Source organism: Haliotis cracherodii, unplaced genomic scaffold (genome assembly GCF_022045235.1).
Source record: "Haliotis cracherodii isolate W230 unplaced genomic scaffold, xgHalCrac1.p SCAF_11, whole genome shotgun sequence".
NCBI classification, from domain to species: Eukaryota; Metazoa; Mollusca; class Gastropoda; order Lepetellida; family Haliotidae; genus Haliotis; species Haliotis cracherodii.
The window spans coordinates 9,243,167-9,258,791 of NW_027266266.1; the positions used below are offsets into that span (position 1 = coordinate 9,243,167).

General features: G+C 42.5%; 1 protein-coding gene across 1 annotated transcript; it reads left to right on the forward strand.

The window, feature by feature from the left end:
* On the forward strand, positions 1-14,204 carry LOC139456202 (GATA zinc finger domain-containing protein 14-like). Its single transcript, XM_071237756.1, has 8 exons — positions 1-135; positions 1,989-2,090; positions 3,105-3,182; positions 4,550-4,624; positions 5,569-5,829; positions 8,916-8,994; positions 10,048-10,550; positions 12,616-14,204. The coding sequence occupies exons 2-8, from the start codon at positions 2,015-2,017 to the stop codon at positions 12,693-12,695; spliced, it is 1,152 nt and encodes a 383-aa protein (XP_071093857.1). The 5' UTR covers positions 1-135; positions 1,989-2,014; the 3' UTR covers positions 12,696-14,204.
* The last annotated feature ends 1,421 nt before the right edge of the window (positions 14,205-15,625 follow it).

The following is a 15,625-nucleotide window of genomic DNA, read 5'->3' on the forward strand; positions in this document are numbered from 1 at the left end:
CTATTGACTAACGAAATACTGATATATCTGTATACTGTTAGTTTGTTGTAACGACTGATTTGAAATCGACATGCTATTGACATCGTTTGAGCTTGATTGATTGAAATAACTACCTCGGATCGCCAGCTTGACTATGTATGTATACGTTATTCTCCTTGTTTCATAACCTTCACTCTTTCCTATGTGGTATTTTGCAATATATATTACAACATGGGGTATAAGATTCGTTAGTCGTGAAATGTACCACAAAGATCAATGAAATGTGTATGTCAATAACTTATCACACAGTGAGGACTATTTGAATCGAATTTGTGGAATTTTACGTTACTGAAATATATTAATCGTTACCAAATGGATGTCGTGAACAAAAACATTATTCGATTATACCCATGTAATAACACCCAGGGAATATATCGTGAATAAATGTTCTCCGTTTCCAACATAGCATGCAGAGATCAAAGCTGGCTGTTGTATCGTTGACTGCCGCGTCTTGCATCATTTACTCAATCATTAAGTGACCTTTTTTAACTAATAAGCAGCCCCCGCAAATTTGTTAAAGTTGTTAAAAACCCATTTTCCCTAGCCTGCTGTTTGTGTTTTTGTTTGTTTGTTTGTTGTTTAATGTCGCAATATTCATCTATATGGCCGCGGTCTGAATATAATCGAGTCTGGACCAGATACTATCCTACCCTGCTGACTCTAATGTTATGATGTATATTCTACAGTATTTTACTGTTGCCCTATTAGTCAAAGACAATGTGTTAATACCAGCACTAGATACAACCAAAAGAGGTTAACAGATGGTACCCATTGTTGCCCTGCGGTCGGCAGTAAGGGGACAGAACAAGGACCGGTCGGCTTTGAGTCTTTTCTCCTGTGGGGGAATCCATGTTTAACTGCGGCATGGTACGAGGGGCGTTCAATAAGTTTTGCAACTTCAGTATAAGACCAAGTCGCAGAATATATTTTGCACTTTTATTTTTCAATATAATCTCAATTCACCTCAATACACTTATTCCATTTGTCCTCCAAGCTTTTAATACCACTTTTATAGAAATCCGCAGATTGACCCTCTAAGCACGCCTCTGTGGCAGCCTGTATGTCCTCGTCATCCTTCCACGTAGGACAGATTTCATTTCAAAGCTCCGGTTCACAAGTCGAGAATTGCACAGGCCGCCATATGTGAATGTTGATTCGAACAGTTAAATCACCACCCCTACAGCCCAGACTTAATCCCCAGTGACTATTTCCTGTTCCGGCAAATAAAACTCTCAATCATGTCACATGGGACAGGCTTCAACAGGGTCTGGCTGAGCTTGCCACTAAAAAAATACTGACTAAAAACACTCTCTCAGCCACTTAGCTGTTTCTTGAGCAGGGCATAGAAACAACATGGCGCTGCAAGGCCATGACACAATGTTCCCACGCACTCGTGTCGCTTTGTTTACATCAACGCAACATTGTCAATAAAGTCAACGTAATATACCCTGCCGGCTGGTAATAAAAAGCAATAAACAAAATAAAAAAGGGCTAATGTACACATTTTCGTTAATTTATTAATGTCGCCTTAAGTGGTTGCCAATATGCCCAAACGCGTACTTGATTTCAACTCGTTGGAAATAACTACGTGTTTTATGAAGGTATCGGGTTTTGTTTTTGTTGTTTTGTTAACACCACAGTTAGCAATATTTAAGCTCTATGACGGCAGTCTGTAAATATTCGAGTCTGGACCGGACAATCCATTGATTGACATCATTAGCATTGATGTACGCAATTGGGATACGGTGACTTACATGAAACAAGTCGCCTCTTTCGACTAGCCTCGGTTGCTGAAGACCATTTCTAACCTGGATCTTCACGTGGGGACAAGCATGGGTTGCTGAAGATCAATTCTAACCCGGATCTTCACTGGTTTTGAAGTGATTTAGGAATTGAGAAGATAAACTCTGCCGCTTGCTCTGTATTTTCGTATTTGTTTCTCTTTAAAGAGGGACTCCGAGCGGGGTATGACGTCATGGCGGCCTATGGGAGACTGACCACTTCACGGCCCAAGACCACGCACCACACCTCCAGGCAACCTTCTCGTGGCGGTAAGGGCACGTGACAGAAAAGAAATATGTATTTTGGAGTGAATGTTGTTTTACACCGTAGTCATCAATAAATATTCAAGCTATATCGCGTGCGTGTATGTGTATGTGTGTGTGTGTGTGTGTGTGTGTGTGTGTGTGTGTGTGTGTGTGTGTGTGTGTGTGTGTGTGTGTGTGTGTGTGTGTGTGTTTGTTTGTTTGTATGGAAAGCGGCATTTAGCAATATCCCAGTGGTAATACCAGTGGTTAATATTATGAGCAACGTACCAAGCCGTTGGGGATCGATGGCAAATCAATCAATTGATTTGATTCGATATATATAATATATATTTACAAAAAGTGAATGGGACTTGGGTACAAGTTCTCTGACTTAGGAAACCTTCTACCAATTCCCGAGCATGACAGACAGATCACATTTATTCGCCTTTTACGACAGGCAATAGAGTGCTGGGGCGATAAGGTAGCCCAGTTGTTAAAGTGTTCGCTCGTCACGCCGAAGGCCGGGTTTAATTCCCCACATACGGACAATGTGTGAAGACCATTTCCGGTGTCCCCCGCCGCGAAATTGCTAGAATATTTCTAAAAGCGGCGTAAAAGCATACTCACTCACTGAATCAAAACAGTGTTGAGACTCAATCTGTCCCATGTCCCCACGGGATTGAAGCCTAAGACAATGCGGTACGAAGAATCCCACACCATTTGTTGCTCACACGCTGACTGAGACCGCCTCCGTGGTCCAGTGGTAGAGCGTCCGCCCGGAGAGCGGAAGGTCCGGGGTTCGATCCCCAACCATACCAAAAGACGTTAAAAGATGGTACTTGTTGTTACCCTGTCTGGCGCTCGGCATTAAGGGGCTAAAACAAGGACTGGTCGGCTTGGAGTCAGTGTACTGTGTCTGTGTGGGGTATTCATGTTAAACTGCGGCATGGTATCTCAGTGACGTTAAACCCCATTTCACCTCACCTCACCTCACCTCACCTCACCTCACCTCACCTCACACACTGACATCTGTTTCAGGGTATGACGATTATTCGAGACAGGCGGCACCGCGACCTGAGACGTCATACAACACACACCCGCAGCATCCGCCCCAAAGTAAGTGTTCGCCTAACTACAGGTGAGTGAGTGAGTTGGGTTTAACGCCGCTTTTAACAGTATTCCAGGTATATCAGGTTGTGTCAGGTTGATGTGGGAGGTGATGAAACCCATGAACACGGGTATGGTGCTGACAAACCTAGAAACATGATCGGGATAAACCGGGATTCGAACTCACGTTCATAGGTGTCTGGCGTGTCCAAGGGACGCAACTCTGCACAGCGAATTGCGCCTCCCTCGAGAGTAATCCGGATTATGTTTTTTTTAGAATAAACGAATCATGGCAAATGATTAAGCAAATGTTTGTTTGTTTGTTGTTTAACGCCTCACTCAGCAATATTCCAGCTATATGTAAATAATCGAGTCTGCACCAGACAATCCAGTGATTGACATCATGAGCATCGATCCATGCAATTGGGATCGATAACATGCATCAACCCTTTCAGCGAGTCTGACCACCCGAAACCGTTAGTCACCTCACCTCCAAAGTAAGTGTTCGCCTAACTACAGGTGAGTGAGTGAGTTGGGTTTAACGCCGCTTTTAACAGTATTCCAGGTATATCAGGTTGTGTCAGGTTGATGTGATGTGGTGATGAAACCCATGAACACGGGTATGGTGCTGACAAACCTAGAAACATGATCGGGATAAACCGGGATTCGAACTCACGTTCATAGGTGTCTGGCGTGTCCAAGGGACGCAACTCTGCACAGCGAATTGCGCCTCCCTCGAGAGTAATCCGGATTATGTTTTTTTTAGAATAAACGAATCATGGCAAATGATTAAGCAAATGTTTGTTTGTTTGTTGTTTAACGCCGCACTCAGCAATATTCCAGCTATATGTAAATAATCGAGTCTGCACCAGAGAATCCAGTGATTGACATCATGAGCATCGATCCATGCAATTGGGATCGATAACATGCATCAACCCTTTCAGCGAGTCTGACCACCCGAAACCGTTAGTCACCTCTTACGACAAGCATAGTCGCCTTTTACGGCAAGCATGGGTTGCTGAAGACCTATTCTACCCCGAATCTTCACGGGAAGATTAAGCAAATGAATGTTGGTTAACGCCGCAGTCAGCAATGTGCCAGCTGTATCATATTCTCGATTATCAAGTGTACAGTTTACCCATTCGCAGCCACAGATTCGTTCACTCACTCACTCACTCACTCACTCACTTCATGATGATGATGGCAGTGGGGTAGCCTAGTGGCTAAAGCGTTCGCTCGTCACTCCGAAGGCCCGGGTTCGATTCCCAACATGTGTGGAGCCCGTATCTGGTGTCGCCCGCAGTGACATTGCTAGAATATTACTAAAAGCGGCGTAAAATCACACTCACTCACTCACACGTTGACATCTGTTTCAGAGAACGGCAGCTCATCCAGACGCACAACATCGCGGCCAGTGACATCCCACCACACAAACCGGGAGGCCCCACACAGTAAGTGGAGTTCACAAATACAGCGGCACTCGAGTGAGTGAGGTCTTAATGACGCTCTTGTCGCGCCCGGATTAACGTAGTTTCGAATGATCGACTCAAGCTAACGAATTTGTGTTTGTTTGTTTGTTTGTTTGTTGTTGATTAACGCCGCACTCAGCAGTATTCCAGCTATATGACGGCGGTCTGTAAATAATCAAGTCTGGCCCAGACAACCCAGTGATTGATAACGTGAGCATCAGTCTACGCAATTGGGATACGATGACATGCATCAACCAAGTCAACGAGTCTGATCACCCGATCCCCTTAATCGCCTTTTACAGCAAGCATGACTTGCTGAAGACCTGTTCTACCCCGGACTTTCAAGGGGCTAACGGATTTGTGTAAAGGGCAAGTGAATATTGTTTAACGTTGCACTCAGCAGTAATCGCAGCAGTCGCACAAAGCAGACCTATCTGTCTGCTTTGTTGTTTTTATTTTATTAACAGTATGATATATAATTATTTTATCAAACACTTTCCAAGACATTTTTTTGTTGTTGACAAATTTACACAGTTTGCTGTTTTTTCCATTCATAGATGGGAAAGGCATTTAAGGCGTTCAAGGCCGACATCAATGACAACAATATGTACTGTGACGTACCGTTAAGTTTCGCTGTGGTTTGGAATAGAATGAAATCATACACGTATATGCAACCTTACATAGAGCTATATGTAGTTTCTAGACTGATATTTCTTCGCTTTTTGGTTGCAGCTTAATGTGGATTAACGGTTTCTCTTAAACGTTTTTAGAGGATTTTTTTTATCGACGTTGTTAAATAAGTGAACATTTGTCTCACCGCTAAAAACATAGTTTTATTGATAATATAGATTGATTTTTGTAACATAATTATGAGCCAATGAATAACGACTGTTTTTATTGACGTGTTTCCTATCAACTTACTTCAGGTAGCCGGAACGTCAACACCAACCACCACACGGCCTGCCTTGTCAGCTTCGACGACCAACCTTTGACCTTGAATGTGCAACACTCCCGTGCACGACGTCCTGACGTCTATGACGTCCCAGATGCTTTGCAGAATATCATGAAGCTAGACGACGGGGTTATTTCCAAACGTCTAAAGAAGAGGCTGTGTTCCGCCGGTAGAGTGTATTGTGGAAACAACATTCTGAATCTCCACAAACGGATGTATGAGAGACGAAGGCCAGGTGAGGTGTCAACTCCTCATTTCCGCATCTTTAAACCATGACTTGTTTATAAGCAGAGTTATCTCCCCTGAGCATGCCAGGATTATATGTTCGTGAGTTCGCTTCACAGGTTCGCCCAAATAATGATTCTTGGTCTGTAAGCACCAGCTCGGGGATTTCGTCAAAACAGTAACTGGAAGACTGTTGAAATCCGCGTTGAACCAAACTCACTCACTCACTCAGTCATTCACTCACTCACTGTTTGGGCGTTTAGTTGGAGGAGTTTCTGTGGGACTCACAGTCAGTAGGCGTTGTAGCATGCACCAGTTGGTGTCGCAGTACCGGAATTAGTATTCTCGGGAGTGTGTGGACGTAGTAGTAGTAGTAGTAGTAGTAGTGTAGTAGTAGTTAAATTATAGTAGTAGTAGTAGTAGTAGTAGTAGTAGTAGCAGCAGTAATATACAAATAGCAATAGTCCTTGTTTTAGCCACTTAATGCCACTTAATGCCAAACGCCAGCCAGGGTAACAACAATTACCATCTTTTAGTATTACGCGGCCGGGGATCGAACCCCAGACCTTCCTCTCACCGGGTGGACGCTCTACCACTAGACCACGGAGGCGTTCGTATGTTGTTGGGTAAAGCTTGATCATATTTGTTTAAATATTTAAATGACATCCAGGCAGACAGTACGTGTGAAGTAGCAACAATCTACAACGCCGGCACTCGTTTAGCATGTTCTGCCCACACTTCAATGGACTGTTGACTGCGTGGGGTTACCTTTCAAGTAGACTTATGAAATGCGTCCTCCGGTGTCATTTGTCATCCGGGATTATTCAATATTGCCTTACAGAAAGCGGTGTTATTATCCCACCTAGGCCCGTCGGCCTCAATAATGCTGTATGACTGTTGACGTACCAACTGTAGTGATTGGCTTTGTGTTACCATTCCCCAAATCATAAACACGAATGAACGTGGGCTAAAGTAGGTTGACTAACAACACACTTGAATCTAATGTTCGTGTGTTCTGCAGAGACGATAAACCGACGTGAATGGGTTAATGTATAACGTTGGCGGCCAGGTTGTACAATGTACTGTGACTTATGTGTTCTTGGTGATACATAGAAATAGTACCTGATTATAGGTGTATACAGGTGTGCAATCTATGAAACGATTTATTATGATGATGGTGATTAGGACGACGACGACGACGACGATGATGATAATAATAAAAATAATGATGATGATGGTGATGATGATGATCATCATTATTATTATTATTATTATCATCATCATCATCTTAGAAACACCACCTCAGCCATTTTCAATCATTCAGCCCCAATGGGAATTATGGGGCCCAGTGGTCTAAGACGCCGCTTTTCGCTGTGCAGGGTTGCTTCCCTTAGCTCTGCCAGGATCTGAATCCCCATAGATGGTCATTGGTCTTTCGGCACCATACTCGAGTCCATGGGTTTCTCCAAAGGTTTTAGCCTCCGTGGTCCAATTGATAGAGCGTCTGCCCAGAGAGGGGAATTTCGATGGTTCGATCTCCGGCCGCGTCATACCAAAAGACGTTAAAGCATGATACTTGTTGTTACCTTACCTGGCAGTAGGCATTAAAAGGCTAAAACAAGAGCTGGTTGGCTCGGAGTCAGTATACTATGAGTGGGGCATTTGTGTTCAACTGCGGCGAGGTTTGTTTGTTGGTTGGTTTGTTGTATAACTCGGCAATATTCCAGCTATATGACAACAGTTTGAATATAATCGAGTCTGGAACAGATGATCTAGTGATTGACATTCATGAGCATCGATCTACACAACTGGGATATGATGATATGCATCAACCAAGTCAGCGAGCCTGACCACCCGATCCCGTTAACTGCGGCATGGTATCTCGGTGGGCTAGAACTATAAAACCGGCGGTTTTACTGACTAGTACAAGCAGACTCACGCCATGGCAGCTTGTATTTAGAAATATAACATATATACCACGACAGCTCATATTAAGCAATATGACATATACCACCGCAACTTGTATTCAGCAATATAACAGCTATACCACGACAGTTTGTATTTAGCAATATAACAGTTATACCACGACAGTTTGTGTTTAGCAATATAACAGCTATACCACGGCAACTTGTATTCAGCAATATAACAGTTATTCCACGACAGTTTGTATTTAGCAATATAACAATTATACCACGACAGTTTGTATTTAGCAATATAACAGCTATACCACGGCAGTTTGTATTTAGCAATATAGGAGTTATTCCACGACAGTTTGTATTTAGCAATATAACAGTTATACCACGACAGTTTGTATTTAGCAATATAACAGTTATACCACGACAGTTTGTGTTTAGCAATATAACAGCTATACCACGGCAGTTTGTATTCAGCAATATAGCAGTTATTCCACGACAGTTTGTATTTAGCAGTATAACAGTTATACCACGACAGTTTGTGTTTAGCAATATAACAGCTGTTCAACGGCAGTTTGTATTTAGCAATATAACAGCTATACCACGTCAGTTTGTATTCAGCAATATAACAGCTATACCACGACAGTTTGTATTTAGCAAAATAAAAGCTATGCCACGGCAGTTTGTATTTAGCAAAATAACAGCTATACCACGTCAGTTTGTATTTTGCAATATAACAGCTATACCACGACAGTTTGTATTTAACAATATAACAGCTATACCATGGCAGTTTGTATTAAGCAAAATAACAGCTATGCCACGGCAGTTTGTATTTAGCAATATAACAGCTATACCATGGCAGTTTGTATTTAGCAAAATAACAGCTATACCACGACAGTTTGTATTTAGCAATATAACAGCTATACCATGGCAGTTTGTATTTAGCAATTTAACAGCTTTTCCATGGCAGTTTGTATTTAGCAAAATAACAGCTATCCCGGGAGACCTCCTATTAATGTTTATCATGAATCACTTTCTGATTTATTGAAGCGCCTTTACTATATGAAAGAAGCAAATGTAAAATAAGTATTTTGATGTTTGATGGTTAGATGGCCCCAGATAATGTTTGAAGCAAGGGGATCCCCTGCCTGGTACTGTACAACTGAACTCCTTCTGTCTCCAGGGTCCTCCCAGTACCAGTGGTCCTCCACCAAGTGTACGATGATCCTACCCACTATTGTACGGGGGCCAGCCAGGGCAAAGTAAGTATACACTCACTCACTCACTCACTCACTCACTCACTCACTCGCGCGCCCGCCCGCCCGCTCACTCGGAGTGGTGGGATAGTCTAGTGGTTAAAGCGTCGCTCATCACGCCAAAGACCAGGGTTCGTTTCCCCACATGGGTACAATGTGTGAAGCCAATTTCTGGTGTCCCTCGCCATGAATATTGCTGAAATATATTGCTAAAAACGACGTAAAATCCTTACTTACTCACTTTCAGAATCTGCATTTATGTATGTGTGTCATTTCCATTTCTTTTGTGGGTGCGATGGGGAGCCAAGTGGATAAAGCGTTAGCTGATCACTCCAAATCCCAGGTTCGCTTCCCGACATGGGTGGAATATGTTCGTCCCCTGAAATATACCTGACGAGGCATAGAACCGCCTTCCATTGTAACTTAGAGATTTAGTTGTACTGTGACCTTGAGATGAGTACAAGCACAATGAAACTCGATATATCAAAGATACGATGTATCCACGTGGTCCCTATTGGCATATATTGGCACAACGGGTAACTCTATATATTAAAGAAACGATGAACCACGTGGTCCCTATTGGCATATATTGACACAGCGGGTAACCCAATACATCAAAGAGACGATGTATCCACATGGTCCCTATTGGCATATATTGACACAGCGGGTAACCCAATACATCAAAGAGACGATGTATCCACGTGGTCCCTATTTGCATATATTGACACAGTGGGTAACTCAATACATCAAAGAGACGATGTATCCACGTGGTCCCTGTTGGCATATATTGACACATCGGGTAACTCGATACATCAAAGAGGCGATGTATCCACGTGGTCCCTGTTGGCATATATTGGCACAACAGGTGACTCAATACATCGAAGAGACGATGGTCCACATGGTCCCTATTGGCATATATTGACACAGTGGGTAACTCAATACATCAAAGAGACGATGTATCCACGTGGTCCCTATTGGCATATATTGACACATCGGGTAACTCGATGGTCCCGGTAACTGTGTGACTGTACTGTATAATGCTAATGTTTGCATTTGTAGGACAGCTGGTCCCGCCAGGACCCGGAACAGTGACCCAGAAGGAGGGCGTCCTCGACCTTGGACAGCCGTCGAGAAGAAAAGAAACAATTCACCCGAACCAGACACCAGAAACACGACAGGCACGAAGGAAACGCACAACAAAGGACAAGAAAAAGAGGGTAACGATCGGGAAAACGCACGTGAAACCAACGACAACGGCAACGCCAAAGCCAACAACAACACCAACGCCAACGCCGATGGCAAAGTTAACCTCAAGACCAACCGTGATAGCTCCTCACACAGCAGTAACTCATCAAGCGGGAGTGACTCCTCGAGCAGCAGCGACTCTTCCAGCAGTGATGCGGAGCAAAGAGAAGACAGTAAAGCCCACACGCCGTCACAAAAGAAGAAGGCGAACAAGCAAAGGCGAAGTGTTTCTGGGAACAAAAGCGGGAAGACAACAGACCCTAAAGAACATGTTCCCGGTCGCGATGGAAACCAAAGAAATGATGGAGCTAGATTTTGTGAGTTTTTGTCTTCATTTTTATCTGGTAAAGTAGAATACGACTTAGGGCCCGAAACAGGCTGTTGTTTAAAAAATATTTTGGCTCATGGATTTTATCTGAAGTATCTGGGCCGTACAGGTATCCTAGTGGTTAAAGCATTCGCCCGTCACGCCGAAGACCCGGGTTCGATTCCCGACATGGGTACAATGTGTGAAGCCAATTTCTGGTGTCCCCCATCATCATCATCTTCATCATCATCATCGTCATCATCATCATCATCGTCGCCTTCATCATTCCTCCTCCTCCTTATCATCATCATCCCCTCATCGTCTTCACCATCCTTATCATCTTCATCATCTTCACCATCCTCCCCCTCATCATCATCATCATCATCATCATCATCATCATCATCATCATCATCATCGTCTTCATCATCCTCATCCTCCTCATCATCAACGTCGTCTTCATCATCGCCATCATCATCATCCCCTCATCGTCTTCATCATCCTCATCATCTTCATCATCATCATCATCATCCCATCATTGTCTTCATCATCCTCCTCCTCATCATCATAATCATCTTCATCGTCGTCTTCATCATCGCCATCATCATCATCATCCCCTCATCGTCTTCATCATTCTCATCATCTTCTTCATCATCATCATCATCATCATCATCATCCCCTCATTGTCTTCATCATCCTCATCATCATCTTCATCATCTTCATCATCATCATAATCATCTTCATCATCATCGTCGTTGTCTTCATCATCGCCATCATCATCATCATCATCATCCCCTCATCGTCTTCATCATCCTCATCATCTTCATCATCCTCATCATCCCCTCATTGTCTTCATCATCCTCATCATCTTCATCATCATCATCATAATCATCTTCATCCTCAACATCATCATCATCGTCTTCTTCATCATCATCCTAACCATCACAATTATTATTATATGACCGTTATATGACACGTTTCCAGTATGGCCTTAACCAACACAGTTTCCTCAAATTTCTGATCCGCAGCAACATCTCACAATGCTGTCTTTGTGAGCAAGGTTCAGAGCACTTATTCACCACTCTAAATAATAAAATGAATTCGTTTTAAAGCGGCGTAAAACCATACTCACTCACTCACTAAAAACGTGTCTGGTTTTGCAGCTGTAGCTGACAAAATGTCTACATACCAAATATGGATGTGTTAAGGGGCTGTTGGATACCCGAGTGGTTATCGTCCGCCTATTAAAGTGTTCGGGTCATATCGGTGCTACGGTGTTACCGGCAAACTCTCATCTGCTAAACGCCTGTACAAGAGAGTGAATGAAACTATTGTTCAGCTACACCAACTAGTGAGGTGAGGTGAAATGGGGTTTAACGTCGCGTCCAAGATCATTGCACTTATATAGCGACGTGCATGTGTGTGTGTGTGTGTGTGTGTGTGTGTGTGTGTGTGTGTGTGTGTGTGTGTGTGTGTTTGTGTGGCTGCTTGTACTAGTCCGGACTGATGCCGATTTATAGTGCTAGCCCACTGAGATACCATGCCGCAGTTTAATATGAATATCCCACTCAGACAGACTAAGCTGACTCCCAGCCGACCAGTCCTTGTTTTAGCCCCTTAATGACGAGCGCCAGACAAGGTAACAACAAGTTCGATCCCCGACCGCGTCATACGTTAAAAGATGTTAAAAGATGGCACTTGTTGTTACCCTGTCTGGCGCTCGGCATTAAGGGGCTAAAACAAGGACTGGTCGGCTCGGAGTCAGTTTACTGTGTCTGAGTGGGGTATTCATATTAAACTGCGGCATGGTTTCTCAGTGAGCTGGCACTATTAATCGGCATCAGTCCGGACTAGTACAAGCATCCACACACACGTGCCTGCACGTCGCTATGTAAGTGCATTAATCTTGGACGCGACGTTAAACCCCATTTCGACTCACCTCACAGTGTGTTGACATCAACGCTCCTAAAATTGTGAGTTATCAACAGGTGAGCTACTGTACCGTGGCACTATCTTTTATCATTTCCAGCGTCTATACGACCCAACGTGTACCTATAGATCCTTTATTTCTGTTTCAGCAAAACCAAGGGGACTTAACTCTGATGATGACTACTCCACTGACAGCTCTGAGAGCAGCCGGGACGACAAAGGGAAATAATTCGTGACAAAACATGTGCTCAAGTGCGCCGGGAGTGTACAGTCTTGTTATGGCCAGTTATTGTGGGCTTTTTCTTAGCTGTAGGATTCCTTAAAAGGGCAATAGGAACCATCATGGATTATCAAGACTATTTCCATTCTGCTAGGAAGAAGATACGATTAGTAGAGTACCGCAGCTTAAAAAACACCCCTGCTTCCTCAAGCTTATGATGATGATGATGATGATGATGATGATGATGATGATGAAGATGCGGTCGGGTAGCCTAGCTGTTAAAGCGTTCGCTCGTTGCGCCGAAGACCCGCGGTCGATTCCCGACATGGGTACATTATGTGTGAAGCCCATTTCTGGTGTCCCCGCCGTAATATTGATGGAATATTGCTAAAAGCGGCATAAAACTCACTCAGGCTTATGATGCATCCTTACTTTAAGACTTTGACAAAACTTTCTTTTGCTGAAAAAAGGAAAAATAAACCAAAAAGTGTAGTTTACCTTTATACTGTGTCAGTCGAATTTGCGAGAAACACGTGGAATACGTTCTCTGCAACTGTTGCAAGAATTGAGAACCCAGAGCAAGGATATCTATGTTTATATGATTCTACGTTTAAACAATTGTCTCGCAACTTACGTGTTTTAAATAATAATGAACACCCTGAACCCAGTCAGAGATAGGAGCGGTGGGTGCTTTTGTGTCAAATGGGTCCATGGCATTGATACAAATGAAATGGAGATATAAAACACTGAATAATAGAAGATTAAATGTCACGGTCGTTGATCGGAATACATAGTGGTTGTCAACGACAAGGCCAAGGATTGATCAGGCTTTTGCAACTTTTGTTCTCGTCAGAAGGAGCCAACAATAGCATAGCCAAGTGTCCTGAAAATAATATACTTTAAGGAAGAACCATTTGATTTTAGATGGGAGAAGGGGGTGGAGGAGAGTTCGTTGGTTTGCGATGAGCATTTTATTTGTTAATGTTTAGGATCTCAATTATATTTTTAATCAAATAAATAAAACTAGTTGTATTCTTTGGACACTGAAAAGGGCACGTTATTATTTTGCCTACAATGAGTATGTGTATTATTGTTATCAGTAACAATGACGCAGGAGTGAGGAGTCTGGACCAGACAATCCAGTGATTAACATCATGAGCATCGATCCACGCAATTGGGATCGATGACATGCATCAACCAAGTCAGCGAACCTGACCACCCGATCCCGTTAGTCGCCTTTTACGACAAGCATGGTCACCTTTTACGACAAGCATATTTATTAACATGTGTTTATGTATAGTCGGAATCGCACAATGGACTCTTCTTCAGCAGAGATTTCTCATCATCATGGAATTTTTTTGTCGCTTATTACCTGAAAAATTCAGTTATGCCTTTTAGAAGAAATATATGCACTATGTTGCTTTCTGTTTTGCTAATTTGTTTTCTAACGCAAGTTATCTTGTCGTACTTAATGCACTGCGGCTTAATGTACAAGACAATAAAGAGTTTCATTTTGAACGTTTGTTAAACTTATTTCAACGAGGATAATTGCACTGCCAGATGAAGAGAACATTTTAAAAGAACCATGTTCGGCCCGATGGAAATGGCTACGTGTCGGAAATAGTTTGAAAATATAATATATTAAACTACGCTTATAACGAACTCAAATGTACCACTAATTGTATTTCGTAATAACCGTAGTTCGCTATAAGCATATTTACAGCATATATACAACAAATGGCCGTGACTAAAAAATAAGTTCGTTGTATCGGTCATTTCGTTATAAGCGTGTTCGTTATAAACGTAGTGTACTGTATAATGATCGGAAATTGCCTTATTTATATTGTTTACGGGTTTGGCTATATACTAAGCACAGGGGAAAGGCGAAAGAGGGTGAAATCCCTTCTGGTGAAAATACTAAACCAAAATTAATATTTTACAATATGTGTGCGACCTTTTACATCGCCTTAGAAAATTAGCTTTGGTTAAATATTGTTCCACTTTAGGATGGGATGGGCAATGAATGGGTGAGCGAGTTTTGTTTAACGCCTCCTCTGTATCTCATTTATGTCATGGAGTAGCGGTCTCCATTGCGCGTAGTTACCCTGGGTATTCCTGTTGTTGGCCTGTCTGAGGTCTGCCCGGTCTGTCTATAATTGTATATATACTTTTCAATAATTAAACTAGGGAATTTTGAATAGAATTGCACCATAACGACAAATATTTAAACACAGAGAGTACACTCATGATACGAACCACCTAAGGACAGACATATATATGTGACCTCTATTTACCCCTGGTGCCCAGGTCTAAGGGAGATAACCAGCCGGTGCCATAACTAACTGGAAAATATAGCATTCTCTATAAATATATATAATCTTTAAGCTTTTGTGGAAGAAACTTAGCGTCCATATTTTTGGTTAAGTTTTGGAATAGTTTCTATGAAAGGTTTGATGCATCAGTAGATATACGCGGAGTGCATCTATGTATTATACTTAACAAGTTATACAATGTCAAACTTTGTGATAAATCTGACAATTCATCTTTCATTATGGTAACCACAAAGCATAGCAACCCGCTACATTCGTTTTAAGATGAAAGCCCTTTACGTCCAAGTTAAAAATATATAGAAATATTCTTTAGAAAGCTTACAGTAAGTAGAAGACACATATAGGCTGGGAGATACTGTAACTCCTGTCTATTGTATTTTAAAAAATAAAAAAAAGAATCTTGTCCTTCTTTGTTATCATCCATGTATATTGCACGCTCCGTTGAACACAAGGCACAGAAGGCGACGGGAGACCAATTCTTGTACACTGTACACTTCTGTATCATACCGGTGTCTAGTGGTGTCTAGTGGTGTCTAGTGTCGGGTGGCAGTCGTGACATTTCTGTGGTGTTTTTTTTAATCAGTGTGAGTGTCTGACATGCTGCCTCTA